This window comes from Lactuca sativa, chromosome 3 (genome assembly GCF_002870075.4).
Source record: "Lactuca sativa cultivar Salinas chromosome 3, Lsat_Salinas_v11, whole genome shotgun sequence".
NCBI lineage: Eukaryota > Viridiplantae > Streptophyta > Magnoliopsida > Asterales > Asteraceae > Lactuca > Lactuca sativa.
In genome coordinates this window covers 227,662,624-227,680,658 of record NC_056625.2, presented here as the reverse complement: position 1 = coordinate 227,680,658, position 18,035 = coordinate 227,662,624, and the positions used below count along the sequence as shown (strand labels likewise).

General features: G+C 34.1%; 1 protein-coding gene across 1 annotated transcript; it reads right to left on the bottom strand.

Annotated features, from left to right (window-relative positions):
• Positions 1–5,150: 5,150 nt before the first annotated feature.
• Positions 5,151–11,072, bottom strand: LOC111881984 (uncharacterized). Its single transcript, XM_023878355.3, has 21 exons — positions 10,927–11,072; positions 10,229–10,308; positions 9,530–9,616; positions 9,397–9,447; positions 9,205–9,322; positions 9,062–9,118; positions 8,921–8,985; positions 8,768–8,851; positions 8,633–8,683; positions 8,130–8,192; positions 7,990–8,036; positions 7,817–7,886; positions 7,684–7,746; positions 7,506–7,595; positions 7,365–7,403; positions 6,826–7,053; positions 6,565–6,650; positions 6,403–6,451; positions 6,026–6,106; positions 5,847–5,940; positions 5,151–5,595 (listed from the first exon to the last, which is right to left on the bottom strand). Exons 1-21 carry the CDS (start codon positions 11,042–11,044, stop codon positions 5,414–5,416), a joined length of 1,803 nt encoding a protein of 600 aa, XP_023734123.1. The 5' UTR covers positions 11,045–11,072; the 3' UTR covers positions 5,151–5,413.
• Between the last annotated feature and the right edge of the window lie 6,963 nt (positions 11,073–18,035).

Genomic DNA, 18,035 nt, shown 5'->3' with positions numbered 1-18,035 from the left:
TACTTTTACTTAAACTCTTTTAAACTTATATTCTGTGTATTTGTATAGATATAGTTATATAAGTAGGACTGAAAGGACTTAGGACTGCTAGTCTACCCTACTTCCAGTTCTTGTTTGATTGTGGTCTTAGGGTATCAAGGTTAGTTGTCTGAAGGTCGTTTGAACCCTAGTTATATATTATGTATATGTATATAGATATAAAAGGTTATTTCTTTCATTCAATTCCATGCCCTTGGGTAGCAAGGGTATACACATGATCATACATTACTAGTAAACTACCATAGGGGTAGTTTAGGAAGATACTATTACTAGAACAATGAAACATACAATGAGTCAGTTCATACATGAGTCAATACATACTATGATGAGAATCAAACATGAAATAGAGTGATGAGAAACAAACAATAGACACTATAACAAGAAACAAATATATAGGCTAGACAGAGAAAGAACACACAATACAACTAGCACACAAATCACATATCATATACATTAACCACATTTATGTGAGCCATTAAGCAGGGCATGGCACTACCTGCCATGATTGTTTTTGTATCAGAATCTCCTTCATTGGGGAGCGTATGAGTTTGCGTATAGATCTATACTGGATTGACTATCCTACACCTTGTTGCTCGCTACAGTGGGACTTACAAGTCTACGGGTGCCAAACGTCATTTTTACGGCATCTTACATTGTCGTTTTTCAGCTAAGTCAGTAGCAAGATACAGGCCGATCACATGTTACCTTAAAATTTACTATGAGTCAGTTCATACAATGAAACATACAATGAGTCAGTTCATACATACAATGAGTCAATACTAGAACAATGAAACATACAATGAAACATACAATAGTAGTTTAGGAAGATACTATTACTAGAACAATGAAACATACAATGAGTCAGTTCATACATGAGTCAATACATACTATGATGAGAATCAAACATGAAATAGAGTGATGAGAAACAAACAATAGACACTATAACAAGAAACAAATATACATGCTAGATAGAGAAAGAACACACAATACAGCTAGCACACAAATCACATATCATATACATTAACCACATTTATGTGAGCCATTAAGCAGGGCATGGCACTACCTGCCATGATTGTTTTTGTATCAGAATCTCCTTCATTGGGGAGCGTATGAGTTTGTGTATAGATCTATACTGGATTGACTATCCTACACCTCGCTGCTCGCTACAGTGGGACTTACAAGTCTACGGGTGCCAAACGTCATTTTTACGACATCTTACATTGTCGTTTTTCAGCTAAGTCAGTAGCAAGATACAGGCCGATCACATGTTACCTTAAAATTTACATTTGGTTTAAGGTAGTTAGTACAGCAGTAGTTAATAATTACTACATTACAGTACTATAACATTTTCCCTTTACTTTTTACTTTGTGATATTCACACAATAAACAATAATGTAAAAACTATATTTTGGATAAAGATAGTCGGATTTGGGGAAAATACACACTTTTTCAAGAGACACACACACAAATACTAGATGCCTTGGTAGAAGGCTACTTTAATAGAAAACATAGGGTTTTCTAGGAGAGTTCAATCAAATACAAAACTTTTACAAACATACACAGTACATCTTACAAATACTATCATACAAACACAGACACTAATATACTTATGATCTCACCAGCTTTAAAGCTGATACTCGTTTTCAAAATAACTTGTGTTCTCAGGTCGCTAGTAGACAGGTACAGGTGCCAGGTTTTGAGAAGATGGAGATAGTTCAAGACTCCTCTTTCATTTTTGATGTATATAATTTTTGGTGTCTATATAACTTGATAGAACACACTTGTATGAAATTATACTACTAATGCAATGGATGATGTTGTTGCTTGTTTACTACTTTGCATTGTTGTGATACTGTACATGACGTCCTCCACCCCAGAACGTTTCCGCCGTTCATCGGTTTTGGGGGTGTGACATTATGCGTGCCTCGAACTTCAGAAATTCATAATTTTCGCATATGAGCTTCGTTTTCTACGTTCTTTATATCCACGCGTAGGTGAGATTATGCTCTACAACTTTCGTTTAGACTCCGTTGGCTAGTTTTGATTTTATTTTTCTTATATTATTTTTAGTAGGCCGGGACAGGAAAACTCCGTTAGAAATTCATATCTTCTTCATCGGACATCCGTTTTCATCTGTCTTTCTTCCGTTGGACTACTATCGACGAGATCTTCGATTCTCGTTTAGATTGTTTCGGCTAGAAATTCCTCGATCTCAAATCCGAACTTCAGGCTGCATACCGCTAAGTCGAAACTTAGAAAAATCATAACTTCCTCATACGAAGTCAGATTTAGACGTTCTCTTTATGCACGCTCTCGGTTTAACGTATTCTACGACTTCCTTTTAGATCACTAAGGCTAAATATCGCTCTATCGAGATTTCAATATTTACGTCACGCAATGTCGTACCGGTTCTGTCGTGAAACTTTGACAGGTCATAACTTCTTCGTTATAACTCAGATTTCAGCATTCTTTATATATTCGGAATCCTTGTCACGACCACTACGTCTTCATGTATCGATATCGATTTTATCTAACATTTTATTTTTACGCTTATTTTTATTCTTATTCAATTAAGCCACACAATTAAGCATAAAACACATAATACTCAAATAATACATTCTTATTATTTCAAAATGAGTTACAAAGGCTAACCTAGACTATTACATCATCATTAATGCCTAGGCTAGAAACACGGGCGTTACACAATTGAACGAATCAAATCAGTCCAGGCTTAGCCAAGCACTTAGGGGTGTCATCACTAAATCATCGAGGGCCCCACATATATCGCTTTTATCCCTCCAAGGGTAAAAGGAATGAATAAACTTCGACTCATATGCTTAAACTAACCACTTGTTGAATCATACACAAAGGCACGTTTTATAACATCAAGTTACTGATGCGTTTTCGTACAATCAATGTATTATCGTCTCATGATCACCCGTGATAAAATCCATGAAGTGATTCAAATGAGCGTGGGTTTAATCCGATACTCGAATTTCATTCCAGGAGCACTCATGAATGTTGTAGCAACTCTTGCTATGTCCAACACCTTAGACATTTACAAGCCAACTTCATGACAGTCTTGATTCATATCTACTTCCAACATATGACTGACTGTGGAGAATTTGAATAACTTAGTTATTCGGGAAGTCAAAAGATGCAAAGTGAAACACAAGAATAATACTAATCTTATATGGCCCCAAGCACTTTTGAGAGTAAATAAAACACATTTTATTTAAACACCATATTGATTACTCATTATTCATTGTATAATGTTTCGAATAATCAACTTTATACTTGAATCTGAAACAATAGTCATGACATGCTCCAAGCATGCACACTATGTTTGTCCAAACAATAGTTATGCCATACACCAAGTATGCACACTATGTGGTGCTACAAATTTATAGTTGAATCTGAAACAATAGTCATGTCATGCTCCAAGCATGCACACTATGTTTGTCCAAACAATAGTTTTGCCATATATCAAGTATGCACACTATGTTTGTCCCCGAAGACTTTTCTCTAATGAACCATTTAAGCCCATTGACAAGTATTTGGAAGGAATTCAAGATGTGGTGCTACAAATGATCATGCTTTAGGATTAATCTTTAGAGAAGAGAAGAAGGGTGAAAATAAATTATTTAGGCCGAACCACCAAATGCATTGGTCTTGCAATATCCACCTCGAAGGTGTTTTTGATGCTATCTCCAGATCAAAATATACCACCCCCAAAGTTATAAAGTTGAATGATAGAAGGGATTAAATGGCTATTTGGAGTACGAAAATTCTTGAGGAATGTGATGAAGTGTTCGAGTATGCTGAAGTGATACTTCACTGTAGAGGTCACTTAGGAGGAGAATGTTGATAATAACTTTTGGAAGTAACCCCCATAACTCAATGTTTTTAGAAACGCAGATTATGATCAAGGCGTATTTTGGTTAAGTGTTTGGATGAAGGCAATGAAGGTAGTGTTCAATAAAGCGCAACTTGAAACAAACCTTGCAAGACTTAGACACCAAGTTACGATGTACTATGCACGATAACTATAATTTCATTATGTATTTAAATAGAATGTAATATTTCCATATATGGTGTCACGTTATGAGGACAATGTATTGCCCACCATACCTAATCGTGTGATAGTCTTACATCACACTCGATGTTTGTAGTATAGATAGGGGTCATTAGTTGTGTTGAATCGTATTTTTTGTATCTCTAATTATCTCTTCCATTTGTAATCTATTTGAAACAGAAAAGTGAACACAAATCTTGCTCGTCCAAACTATTGTTATTCGTACTTATTAGCACAAGTCTTTCATGAAAGTTTTGTTTAAGATTCAACATAGTTCTTTTACATGCTTTTATTTAAGTTATATTGTTGTTCGTTATTTACTCTGCATATTATTATTGTTTGAGCTTAAGATTCTTTATCAAAAACCTAATCTAAATTTGTTCTCAACACACAAGGATAAGTTGTACAAAAAACTCTATTATCATACGATTATTATTATGACGGTTTAGATTAGTATTTATGTAATGTTTTTTATCTTTATTTCTAACCTTTGTATTAGATTTCAAGAGTTGGTCAATTAAGCTGAGGTGTGTGTGTGTGTGTGTGTTTAGAAATTGTTTTCATCAATATAAGTTAGTTTCGAAATAACTATGTCGCTGTTTCATTGGGATTCGCAAAGGCTATAAGACCAACAAACACCATCTCGACAAATTGAAATATCCAGAGGAATTACTCTTGTAATATTTGGTGTCCACATGGTAGAAGCATGCACATCCTCGGCCTACGTTTCCTTACACAAGGCAGGCTTAAAGCTTAATCACCAAAACATCTTTTGGTTTGGTTTTCACACTAGGATATAGTAGTATTACTTTGCAGACCTGAACATTTTTTTAGCAAGTTTCGTTTGGAGAAAAAGGAAAAATGAAAGAAAACGAAGGAAGGTAAATAATGGACGAAAGAGAACATGATATTTTATCAAATTAACCCGGCAACAATTGGCATTAATTTAAAGCTGTTGATGATTGATCCCCGCTCCCATTTGAAACCAGAAACTCAAACACAAACACAAACACAAACATATTGGACTTGGTACCCATTCAGAACACGGCTCAATCTTTTTCTTTCATCACATCACATCCCATCCCCTCCAGTTTTTAGGGGTGTTTACAGTTTTCCATCTTTGTAAATTTGTCCTAATTCAAAGGCTGTTCTGTTTTTTTGAAGAAAAAAAAAGACAGGATCCAGCTTCATCTAGATGAGCCTAACCGGTACCGGTCCTCTATACAAAAATCAAACTCAGAAAAACAAAAAAAGAAAAAAGAAAAAACAAAGCATCCATGAGAAAAAGAGACTCTTGTTTCAAACATGCAAACCACCATTGGTGTTTCCGTTTGTATGGATCTTGTTACCAAACCGATGCGGTGATGATGATCCGTTGGTGTTGGTAAATCCATTTGGCTTTGTGTTTGTGTTTGTGGCGCCAACGTTAACATTTTTCTTTAACAGTGCCTCCAACTGCCCGCTAGCTGCTGCTATAAGCCCTGCCAATCAAATCAACAAACCAAAACTTACTTGACGCATTCTCATAATAAAAAGTTATCCCTACAAAGTTGTCCTGGCAAAATTGCAAGTTTTTGTTCCATTCAAAAGGTTTCACATGGTGGTGCAAAAGACATAAATGCCCTTTTTCACATCAAAAAAAAAACCTAGACATTCACTCACTCGTGTTAACAAACACAAACACAGCACGTCGTAATTATTTATATCAGAAAGATAGGTTTGTTGGTGGTACCTAAGAAAAGTGCAGAAGGTTTTCCCGGCCGAGACTTGAACTCAGGATGAAACTGGACGCCCACAAAATACGGGTGATCACCAAGTTCAACAATCTGTGCAGATTAAAATAAAATAAATTTTTTACTTAAAACTCTTACAATGCTAGGGTAAATCAGTCTTTTAAAACTAACTATATACCTGCATACGCTGGCCACTTTCATCTTTGCCTGTAAAACTCAGGCCAGCATTTTCAAGCTGTAATACCATCTCGGGGTTCACCTGGTTCAAATTTAAATTTCAAATCATTAGCATTAAGCTAATAAAGAAACAAAGAGCATTCCGGCAGAGCATGGTGCTACTTCCAAAAAATTTCTTATGAAACATTTAATACCCAATTATAATCAGGCAGCAGTAAAAATAACTTTGTGTTGACATTGCTATAAAATATAATCGGGCAGATATTCCAAAGTAAAATGTTATAATGGGGTAAAACAAAAGAAATTAAAAAAAAAAAGTACATTGCTACTTGTTGCAATTAAACCCTAAACTCAATAAGTTCCACATAATAATAATACCTCGTATCGATGGCGATGTCTCTCATCGATAAACCTCTGACTACCATACCTAAAAGTAAAACAAACAAAATGAATCAATCAATCAAGGCATGTATGCATGTGGATTTTTATTTTATGCTAAGGAAAGAGGAGCATGGACGGATGGATATTAGTATTACTTACAGCTGTGAAGCTTTAGAGTCCATTACTTGGAAATATGTCCTCCTCGATCCAAGGCGCATGGTACCGCCCATATGAGTTTTTGAACCCTGTTATCATATATATATATATATATATATATATATATATATATATATATATATATATATATATATATATATATATATATATATATATATATATATATATATATATATATATTATAATTTATAAATGATGACTACTTTGTTATATTAAAAAATGAAATAAATTAAAGCAACAAACCTCGGGCATAAATATGACACAAGGATTTTTAGTATTTGGATCGAATTCGGTGCTATTTGCATTTTCAAGACCAAGAACAGATCTGGCATACTCTATGACAGCAATTTGCATTCCTAAACAAATGCCAAGGTAGGGGATATTGTTCTCACGTGCATATTTTGCTGCAATGATTTTCCCTTCTACACCTCTGTCACCAAACCCCCCCGGAACAAGCACACCATCCGCCGACTACATCACAACCACCAAATATTTGTCTAAAACCGTTAACAATGCCATTATACTTTCTTTGTAAAAATTGTTTTTGTATCCAGATGATAATATAACTGATTTTTTTTCTCTCTTTCTCTTGCAGCCAGTTTTCTACTTATTAATGTTTTGAACCTTTAAAAAATATGTACTTTGAAAAAATAAAAAAAAAGATACCCGATCATAGCAGTAAAAATTGCTTTGTATTTAGATAATATTTTCTATAACTAGGAAAGTAAAATGAAAGTAGAATTGTATATGCTTTTTAACCCATATCTAACACACATACGAACCTTCAAAGAATTCCAAGCAGCTCTGTTAACATCAGGATTCTGTATAAAAACAAAAAAGATCCAGCATGACCAATATAAGTTTCAAGGACATGCATTGCAAGATGAAAAAGAGAGAAAAAGAGAGATGGAGTGGATAGTAACTTCTATGGCAGTTGCTTCTTCAAGGTCACTGGCAGACACCCAATTGATGAGTAATTTCCTTCGGCAAGCAACAGAAGCATGCAACAGAGCCTAAAAGTAAAAGGGTTAGTTATCCAACAAAAAGAAATAAGAATTATGCCATGGCAGTGAAGAAAATTATACCAAATGGAAATTTTACCTTCAGTACAGATAGGTAAGAATCTGAAAGACCAGTGTACTTCCCAACCATGGCAACTCTGACCTGTAAATGTATTAAGAAACATGAGCACAGCATAAAAACAATACTTCGAAATGTTGTTTCTTGAAATTACCGGCTCATTCAGCATGTCACAACGTTGTGCCCTAGCTGTCCACTCCCCCAACATAGGTTTAGATGCCATACTGAACAACATAAGAATCCATTATACAAATTCTCATTCTCTTAATGGGGAAAAACCAAAACATGGCCAAGTCATAAAACAAAACAAAGTAATGCAGAACAAACCATGGAAGGTCGAAAACCTTTAGTATTGCTTCATGAGCCTTCTGGTCCTAAAGAGATAAAAAAAAATTCTAAAGTTCATGCTTATGCTTGATATAATAAATAAACAATACTAAACTTGGTAACCATGCTAGAAGTAATACCCTTAAGAGTAGAGGTACATGCCATATATTGGGGACATCATAGAGAGTCAGTATGTTCTCTTCCTGAAAGCACAAAGGGAATCATTTCAAAAAAAAAAATGGAATGTAATGTTCCATGATCATGTTTGGGTGGCCTTGAGAAATGGAATAAATTTTTTGTATAAGAAAATCTAATGTTTTAACTATATTATATAATAACTGTGCTAATAAATGTTTTAGTTACAAAAGAAAAGCATATAAAAATCACAAAAGTTGTATATTTTGTAATTCATTTTTAGAAAATACAATTGCAATTCGATTGAAAACATGAATGTTTTTAAAGAAAACAGTGTACATAAACAAAACTGGGTTACATTGTAATAGTTTTGTATTCCATTCCTTCCATTGTGGAAGGGAAAGAAAATCAAAAAAATGGTTTTTTTTCTTTTTCATTCCAATGGAAAGAATGATTCCATTCTTTCTCCAATTCCATCATACCAAAAAGTACTAGCCTAATATGTTACCGGAACATGGCAGAATCTTGAGAGTTTCTCCTTCACATTCACGTCCAATTCCTGCATATTTTTTAAGGGGGGAAATTAAGCATCTCCTATTGGGATTTGGGATCACAAAAAAAAGAACAAAAAAAGGATTGAAACCGTTGTGCTGCGGCAGGCTAATATATTTGGGGTCAACCCCAAGCTTCTTAATCCTCGAACACTGTGCTGGGTTGGTTTTGTTTTCTGAAAAAAAAAAATTATGAATTTGTTAATAGGATGAAGAAAGTCTAGAGGCAGTTATTGTAAACTCACTTGTTCCCCAACAACATTTAGAACCGGCACAAGGCTGACATGAATCAAGCAGAAGTTTCCAGCACCTAAAACAAAACATATCACATCACATGTTAACTTTTCATTCAAATTCAAATTCAAATTCATCTTCATCATACTTACCAACACGATACGAGAATTGTCCAAGAGCCTCAATAAATGGCATGGATTCAATGTCCCCTGGCATGCGCATCAATAAATGTTTTAATAACAACAAAAATCCCAAAATATATGTATAATGTAATAGATTTATTTACTAAACCTACCTATAGTACCACCCAATTCAATGACACAGACATCAGGTGGGCCTTCTTTTCCATCTACTGGTATAGCTGCCACGCGTTCAATCCAATCTTGAATGGCATCCGTGATGTGAGGAACAACCTGACAACAATAAATAAATAATAAATAAATAAAATCTAAACCAACTGGAACTCAAATTCTCACGTTTCTTTTACCTGAACAGTCTTTCCAAGATAATCTCCCTTCCTCTCCTTGTCAATCACAGACTACACACAAATCAAATCAATAAAATTAAAATTAAAAAAAAAAAATGTTCCTTCATGTTTCACCAGAAATAGAATACATTACCTGGTAAATCTTTCCGGTGGTGATATTATTATCACGGGTCAACTTAACATCTAGAAACCGCTCATAGTTCCCAAGGTCCAAATCCACCTTTAAATAAAATTTATAATTTCTGCTCAGTAATTCACTATTGTATATCAAGTAAAGTCGCATGCATGCATGCGTTGTTTAATTATTTTTATTATACAATATTAACAACATGAAATCTTGCAGAAACTTGTGTATTTTTTAGGGCTAAATGCACGGAATGCTAACTTACTCTCATTTAAAAATTTTTTTTTTTTACTTTTTGTAGCATCTTGCTTCCATTTGTTTCCACTACAGCATTTACTTTTAAATACAGTATTTTTTTTTTCTTATGAAGACGAAGACACTCATTTTTGAAAATCTACACAGGTATAGCACTGTATTTATAAGTTTTCTTTTTCTTATTAGGACATCATACTTTGAAAAATCTACTCAATTATAGCAATTTAAAATGCGTTATGTTAGGATGACATGATTTCGATATAATTGGGTAGATGTTTTAAAGTAGAATGTTGTAGTTGGAAGAAATGAAGGTAAGATGCTAAATTATTTAAATGATTTTAAGTATGTTGGTATTTGTTGCATTCAGCCAATTTTATTAAGAAGTCGGACAATTTGAATTCCATTAATAACATTGAAGTTAGCTTAAAAACACCAAACCAGTATGTAACTTACTTCTCCCCCATCATCCAGTACAAAAACTTCACCATGCTCAAAAGGAGACATTGTTCCTGCATCTTTATTCAAATACGGATCTGCATGGAGAACACATCAAACAGAATATCACCCACTGCTACAATTGTGTAGATTTTTCAAAGAATCATGACCTAATAAGACATTTTGAAACTCTCTATTGAAATCAAAAACTGGAACTTATGTTTGCGTTTTGTGGGAAAGAGAACAAGGATGAACTATGAACACCCACCCATTTGACAGGGACATGAGAAATCATTTAATTAGAACTACAAATCAGAATCAGGTCAACATTAATTCAAACAAAAGTACCCACAAGGAGGCAGATAGATACATACAAGACTAGAGAACACATCACCAACCCACAAAGACTGATTCTTCTCATAAAAATTAACTAAACAAGAATGACTAGACACCAAAAACAAAATCATTCTATTAATCTACGTTATCCATTTATCCACTGGGGAAAAACCAATGAGAGTTTTTTATTCTACCCGCCCACAAAAGTTGCAACAATTGCATTTTTTTTCCATCTGCAAACACTTCTTTTTCTTGCCAGATCTTCAAGATATTGATGTCAATTACAACATTGACGAGATTAAAATTCGTGTTTTTTAATTTAATTTAATTTAAATTAGATGGGAATATGATAACAGGGTACAATTCGAACAGATACAAACCAATTTTGATTGAGGTGACACGAAGTCCGCAAGCCTGAAGAAGAAGACCAATACTGCTAGCAGTCACTCCTTTTCCGAGTCCACTAACAACGCCCCCAGTCACAAGAACATACTTCATCCCTTCGCTTCTTTTAGAGCTTTCCCTGCTAAAATCAAACCATTTTTCCAATAACAGTAAGAACAGAAAACAGATTACGATTTCAACACAGAAAACTGACATAACAATCAAATGGATTCCCATTTCCCCCTTCTCAAACCATTAAACCATTACAAGCGGTTGACATACACAGAAAAGAAACCTAAGAACATGCAACACGAAGACCCCCGTTAATTTTAATACTTATAGAACAACAATCAAGCGGTTCCCCTGTTCTTTCCTCCTTCTCAAGTTTTTCGTTACAAACATTGAACATTACCGAACAAAAAGATCAATAGACCATCAATATCACCAGAAACAACAACGAACGGAAGATCCGATAGAAATTTTAAAGAAATAAAACAACAATCAACCGGTTCCCCTGTTTTTCGTCTGCTCATTACATCATTTTATTCTGCATGCATATTAAACCACCGCCTGAAACAGATTTACATAGCCAGCTAACAGCGGCAGCAACAAGAAGGAGAAGAAAAACCCAAACCCCAAAAGAAATAGAGCATTACCCTTTTGCAAAGAACCTGCAGACACTATAAATGCGTCGACAATACAAGAGATACGTTGAAGGAGTGAAGAATGTGTTCGAATGTAAAGAAGATGATAGGGTTGGAGGAAGAAAGGAAAGAATGAAGGAATGAAGAGAGCTTAGCGGTGTGGCGGCTATATATGCAGTAAAGGAAAGGGGAAAACTGAAAAGGGACCAAATTTCCTCCAAATCACCTAAAACCCCTATTTTTCCCTACGTCCTTACTCGGCTTCTGCCGTTGCCTCTGGCTCCTCTTCCAGGCCCGTGACCCTACTACTCCCTACAACTTACTACGCCTTTCACATGACCAAAACCCCTTCTCGCATGCTTTCAAAATATTATATATTTTATAAAATAAATAATCTCACCTTTTCATTTTAAATATAAGAGAACCTTATGATAAATAAAAAAGATGGTGTTTGGTTGATTGAGAATGTGATTCTTTTAAAATGTTTGTTCTTTCTTTAAAAGAAAATAATTAATTAAATAACGTATTACCATTATAACACTATATTAATTTCTATAATCTTTGATGACTTTTATATTAAAAGAAAAGATTAAATATTAATAAAATTAATTTTTAAAAAGTAACTATGTAATATATTTTCTTGTATTATATATATATATATATATATATATATATATATATATATACTAATGGGGTACCCACGCGATGCTACGGCGCCTGATTGTTCCTTTTAGTGGATAATTTCAATGTTGTGGTCAAGTGAGATAGTTCATTTTAGCCCATCGGTGGATTGTTTTGTGTCAATGATTTCAGCGAATAGTTTGTAGCTAAGTTCGTAGTCATAGGGGCCGAAAAGTTTCCTTTTTGGCGTCTTCTATTGATCTAGTTTTTACTTTATTATTATTTGGTAGGGACATGCATAAAGAGAAAATGAAAAAAAACTAATGATATAAAAAAATGGTATGTTTTTGAAAACCGACGATCTAGTATGGTATGGTTATGGGTGTGAAATGTGGGTGTGGTGGTTAGTTTCATTTTGAAGAATAATTACAAACAAAGATTAATCTCTATTTGTTTTTTGTTTTTTTGTGTTTCGGGGGGGGGGGGGGGGGGGGGGGGGGGGGTATTGTCTGATTGCTTCTTTTTTGTGGACAACAAATTGTTTTCTTTTAGTGAAAACTTACCTTCAGTATTCTATTTTAGACAGGTTCATCCGGTTTTTAGACCAGTTCAACCAATTGGATCAGTTGAACCACTAAATTGGTAAAACTATCGATTTAATGTCCGGTCCGATTTGATTTTCGATCCAATTTTTAAAACCTTGGTAAATATGTTTTGCAAGTGTCTCATTTTATCTGTGGTATACACCAAATCTTAATATTATTAAATATATTAACCTTATAAGTAATGAATGTATATAAAATAATTAATGTGATATAATTATTTTTATAAAAAATAATCATCTAAAAAGCAAATCTCACAAGATAAAAAAAAAACTTAAAGATTTTATTCATAAAAGAAAATTGTAAACAAAAAATATAGTAAGGTATCTTATGATAGTATTTTTATTTTTTGTAAAAATGGGTTATTTATTGGAAAAATTAATAAAAATTTATGACATTTATCCAAGTGTTTAACTTTTTAGAAAACCAAACATTTCAACTAATTACTATGTAACTTATTTATCCATTAAACTTACAAAAATATTTCGAACAAAAACCCATTAAAATAGGCTTGACTTTCTTAATATTTGAAAATGCTTAACAAACTCTACCTTCCCGATGTATAAAGACTTGGGATGCTTTAATTGTCACATTCAAACATGTTCGTAAAATATATGTCGATAAAATAAAATTATGACATAAGTATATAAATACATATTTTGATTTGGTAGATTTGTATTTAACAATTAACTGATAAAGAAAAAATTAAATAAAAAACAATAGATGACCAACTATTTGATACGTCAATTCAACAAAGAAGACGTAATATTTTTTTTATTACTTGGCAATAGTTGTAGATGTCAAATTAAAGGAAAATATATGTTCTAAAATTTGAATTTTTTTATATATTCTAATAAAAAATAGATGAATAAAATTTATTTAAAAGGCATTAATAAAAATAAATGATTATTATTTTATTTTTATCCTTGCCAATATAAAATTTGGCCATATAAATTTTTATCCTTATAAATGAAAATTAGATCAAACTAATGACCATATAAATTTCGATTTCACTGATTCCCAAAATAACAACCAAAAACAAACTAATAAACAATTCAAACATAATGGTTTTAAAAAATGGAGTCACTATGATACTTTAGTTTCAATTACACATAATATAAGGTTACAATAAAGTTTTTGTCAATATTACACAGAAACCAAATATTTATTTTGATATCACACTAACAATAAAGTTTTTGTCGATATTACATAGAAAACCAAATATTATTCAAGCCATATAGCATCACATATGATCATGGTTCAAGAAAAAAACAACATTAATACAAAGAGTACACAACGTGAAATTGAAAACAAATAACACCCTGAAAACTGGAACATAGAATCATGAGGAGCGTAATCCAAGAACTTTAACATATGTAGCAATAAATTTTTAGGGGGAACTATATATGAGATTAGTAGCCACCAAGAAAAAAACACTGGAATATATGCAGCAATGGTGTAACATCCGGATTTCCAGGTATCACAATTTAAGTATTTATTTTTGAGTTAAGAAGAGGGACACGACGAGTTGACACCTAAACTCGTTAAGTAGGAACGCGACTGGTGACCCGGATTAATGAATGGACTCGACTAGTCTATGTTGTGGGCAGAAACCCTAAATCTTTGGGCATGTGCCCTATTTAAGGGTCCTTATAGCCTTCATTGGCGGCCACCTTCATCCTTGAGAGATCCCTACAAACCAGAGAGCATAGAGAGTGAGAGAAGGGCCATCTTGAGCTTTATTGATGTAATTTTGCAAAGGAAGAGAAGGGATTCAGCAAGGAGGACCAAATGAGGCTGTCAATCTAAGACTTTGGAGCAAGGAGCTTCACTTTGAGGTAACAAATCGGCCCTTTCTTTCTGTATGATGTAGATTGCATGAATCTAGGGTTTCTTGACCCTTTTCTTCAATGGAATATGGTGTATATGAAGTCCCAATGTGGAATAAGTATTAGATCTGGACCTTAAGAGGTCCAGAGGGTCCCAACCTTCCAGCTTTATGCAATCCCTTTGGAGTTGTGGACCTTGGTTGCCATTTTAGGAGCCATTTCATCAAATAAGGATATATAAGTGTTGCATGAGCTTAAAGATTGGACCTTTACGTGATTATTGGGTGTTAGAAGGTCAGATCTATAAGTTAGAGAAGCAGATCTGACCTCAGAAGATCGTTTGAGTGTTGCTATGGAAGAAACTCGTCGAGTCCATAAGAGGACTCGACGAGTCGAGTTGGGTTGCCCCGCGACTCGTAACCAGCTATAACCCGTCAAGTGAAAGGCTAACTCGACGAGTCGAGTGAGGCCTTAGGAGGATTCTAAGAACACGCATGGACTTGCCGAGTCACCCGAGTGCACTCGACGAGTCTGGTCAAAGTTTGACCGTTGACTAGAGTTGACTTCGGTTGACCATAAGGTTTTGGTCAAGCTGATTCAAGAGAGGTCAGGGAAGGGTAGAATGGTCTTCTACCCATTTTTTAGAAATGAGGACAAGAGAAGGTATTGATTAGAGATGTTATCATTTTTATATGAGGAGGCTAGGTCGGGTTATCGAGCACAAGAGATTATCCGACATCATACGAGGTGAGTCTTCTCACTATACTTTACTTAGAGTGGTAATTATGTGTGACTTGAAGGTCTTCTGTGCTATGATGAGTATGTGATGTATGTTGTTATATGATATGTATGTGTTATGTTATGTTATGAGTAGTATGATATGGACCGGAAGGTCAACAGTGTATGGGCCGGAAGGTCAAGATGATATGGACCGGAAGGTCTACCAGGATTATGGAACCGAAGTCCCCTAAGACACATTGACCGGAAGGTCTTGTAGAGTGGTGTATGTGTATGTGGTATTTTGGGGAACTCACTAAGCATTTATGCTTACCGTGTTGCATGATATGTGTTTCAGGTACCAGCGAGGATCGCAAGAAGGTGTCAGCATGATCTGTACACACTGATGAAGATTTATGTGTTTGAGATTCTGGGATATATTTTTTTGAGATAATATTTGATACAATGAGTTTTGAAATTATTTTACGAAATTTATTATGGTTGGAAATGAAAAATTGTTTTAAATTTTCACGTCGTTACAAATGGATCAGCCTAAAAGAACTTTTAGTGGAAGAATGGCCATTAGGACACCATCGATCAGTTTTTTAAGCTTAACAACTCCAGCTAACAGCAGGATCAAATTGGAAGTTTTACCAAATAAGTAACTAACTTTAAACTTGAACTGTACCAAGAACCACATCAGAATCTTCAAAAGGTGTTTCATGGAGTATAGTTTTTGTCCGAAATACGTAGTTTCCTATTGCTAAAATTTTTACAGTTTCTTTCTGAGGGGAGTTTGGTACAACCCAATTATGCATAAAGAAATCCATAAGCATTTCTTACACCTACATTCATATATTGGACATAGAACCTCACATACCAACACATCTATTGTGTATGTTGTTGTGTGTTTATTTGTTGTGTGTGTGTGGTTGTGTGGAACCACTTTGGTGAAATCAAAGAGAATAAGCTAGATATAGCAATGTACTTCTTTGTTCATTTTACCCTTTTATCTTAACATGGCCATTAAGACTCATTCAAGACACAACTTTAAAATCAACGTTGAACAATAAAAATCAATTTACATGAGCAAAATTAAAAGGAATATTTTAAGATAAACTAAGCAAATCCTTCCTCTTATTCCATAGCATCCATATGAGTGTTTTTCACTCAGATTCGAATGCATAGAAATCCTACAACATCAAGGATAAAACATCACTCGATATATATAAATTGAGATATGGCAAATCTAATCGTTTAAACAGACAAAGAAACAAATTTTTTTGCTAAAATTTTACAAGATCAAACAAAACTCCCAGGCATCTAATCCATTTTAACCGGACAATGCATTCGATGATTGTGAAACATGTATCAAAAATCTAAGAAGAGTAAGAATGGACAGTGAAGAGAATTTAGCGGTGGAATGCATAGAAATCCTACAACATCAAGGATAAAACATTACTCGATATATATAAATTGAGATATGGCAAATCTAATCGTTTAAATAGACAAAGAAACAATTTTTTTTTGCTAAAATCTTACAAGATCAAACAAAACTCCCAAGCATCTAATCCATTTAACCGAACAACGCATTCGATGATTGTGAAACATGTATCAGAAATCTAAGAAGAGTAAGAATGGACAGTGAAGAGAATTTAGCGGTGGAAAATGTCTGGGTTGCAGATAAATGGATTGCGATTTTGGACGTTTCGTCTTCAAAGTGTTTAAACACGCAAGAAGGCATCTTTTTGCCAACCGTTAAGGGTCTTTGACGATGGTGAATGTCGAGTCAAATATGTAAGGTAGTCGATTTTGGATCTTTTGGTGTCTAATAGTAAAGCCTAGGATGATTTTTTATGTTATTTTGGATATTCACAGCTTGAAAAACATGAGAGGAAGGCGATTACCAGGAGGTGCTTTCGTGTTTCTTGATCTCCTGATGTTTTTTTAAAGATATGGAGACGGGTTTGAAAACTATCAACTGTTATGACGTCGTGAAGGACGCATTGACTGGTGGCGATAGTGGTGGGGTGTGGACCCTAAATATAGGAAGATAAAGAGAAATAGATGTTGGTGGCAGCAGTTTATGATGACGATGGTGCCTGAGAGTGGCGGTGCAAATTCTGGTAGTAGTGGATGTATTTGGATTACAATGGTGGTGCAAGTTGTATATGTGGATATGGGGGTGATACGATGGTGTTGTAAGTGAGATATTGGTAGCGGGAATTGGCGGACGATGGTGACACCTGGGAGAGGAGGCTAATGGACTTGGAGATTAGGGTTTTAGTGAAAAGGAGGTTAATGGTTTTTTAGAGAGAAATAGAATTAAGGTTTTTTTTATGTAATGGTGGTGGATTAGAAGGGTGATTGGGAAGACTCGACGTTTTAAATAGAAAAAATAAATTTTAAAGAATTGAAAATTTAAAATATTTGTTTGTGATTGGTCGAAACATGTTCATTTGGATCACCAACAATAATATAATCCTCACCATTAAACAAAAATCAAAGGTCAATATTGAGTCTCCTTGTTTTTAAGACTTTGTTTTAAATTTTCAAGATGTATACATTATAAAGTATATATATATATATATATATATATATATATATATATATATATATATATATATATATGGAAAGTTCACGTCAACTTTCTAAAAAATAGAGATTTTGAACATTTTTTTATTCATATACG

Excerpts from the sequence above, each read along its gene's own strand:
- LOC111881984 (XM_023878355.3), bottom strand. The coding sequence starts at position 11,044 with ATGAAGTATGTTCTTGTGACTGGGGGCGTTGTTAGTGGACTCGGAAAA. Across the intron at positions 9,617-10,228 it reads TACTGGATGATGGGGGAGAA|GTGGATTTGGACCTTGGGAA; the intron begins GTAAGTTACATA and ends TTTTATTTAAAG. Across the intron at positions 8,684-8,767 it reads TAGCCTGCCGCAGCACAACG|GAATTGGACGTGAATGTGAA; the intron begins GTTTCAATCCTT and ends AAAAATATGCAG.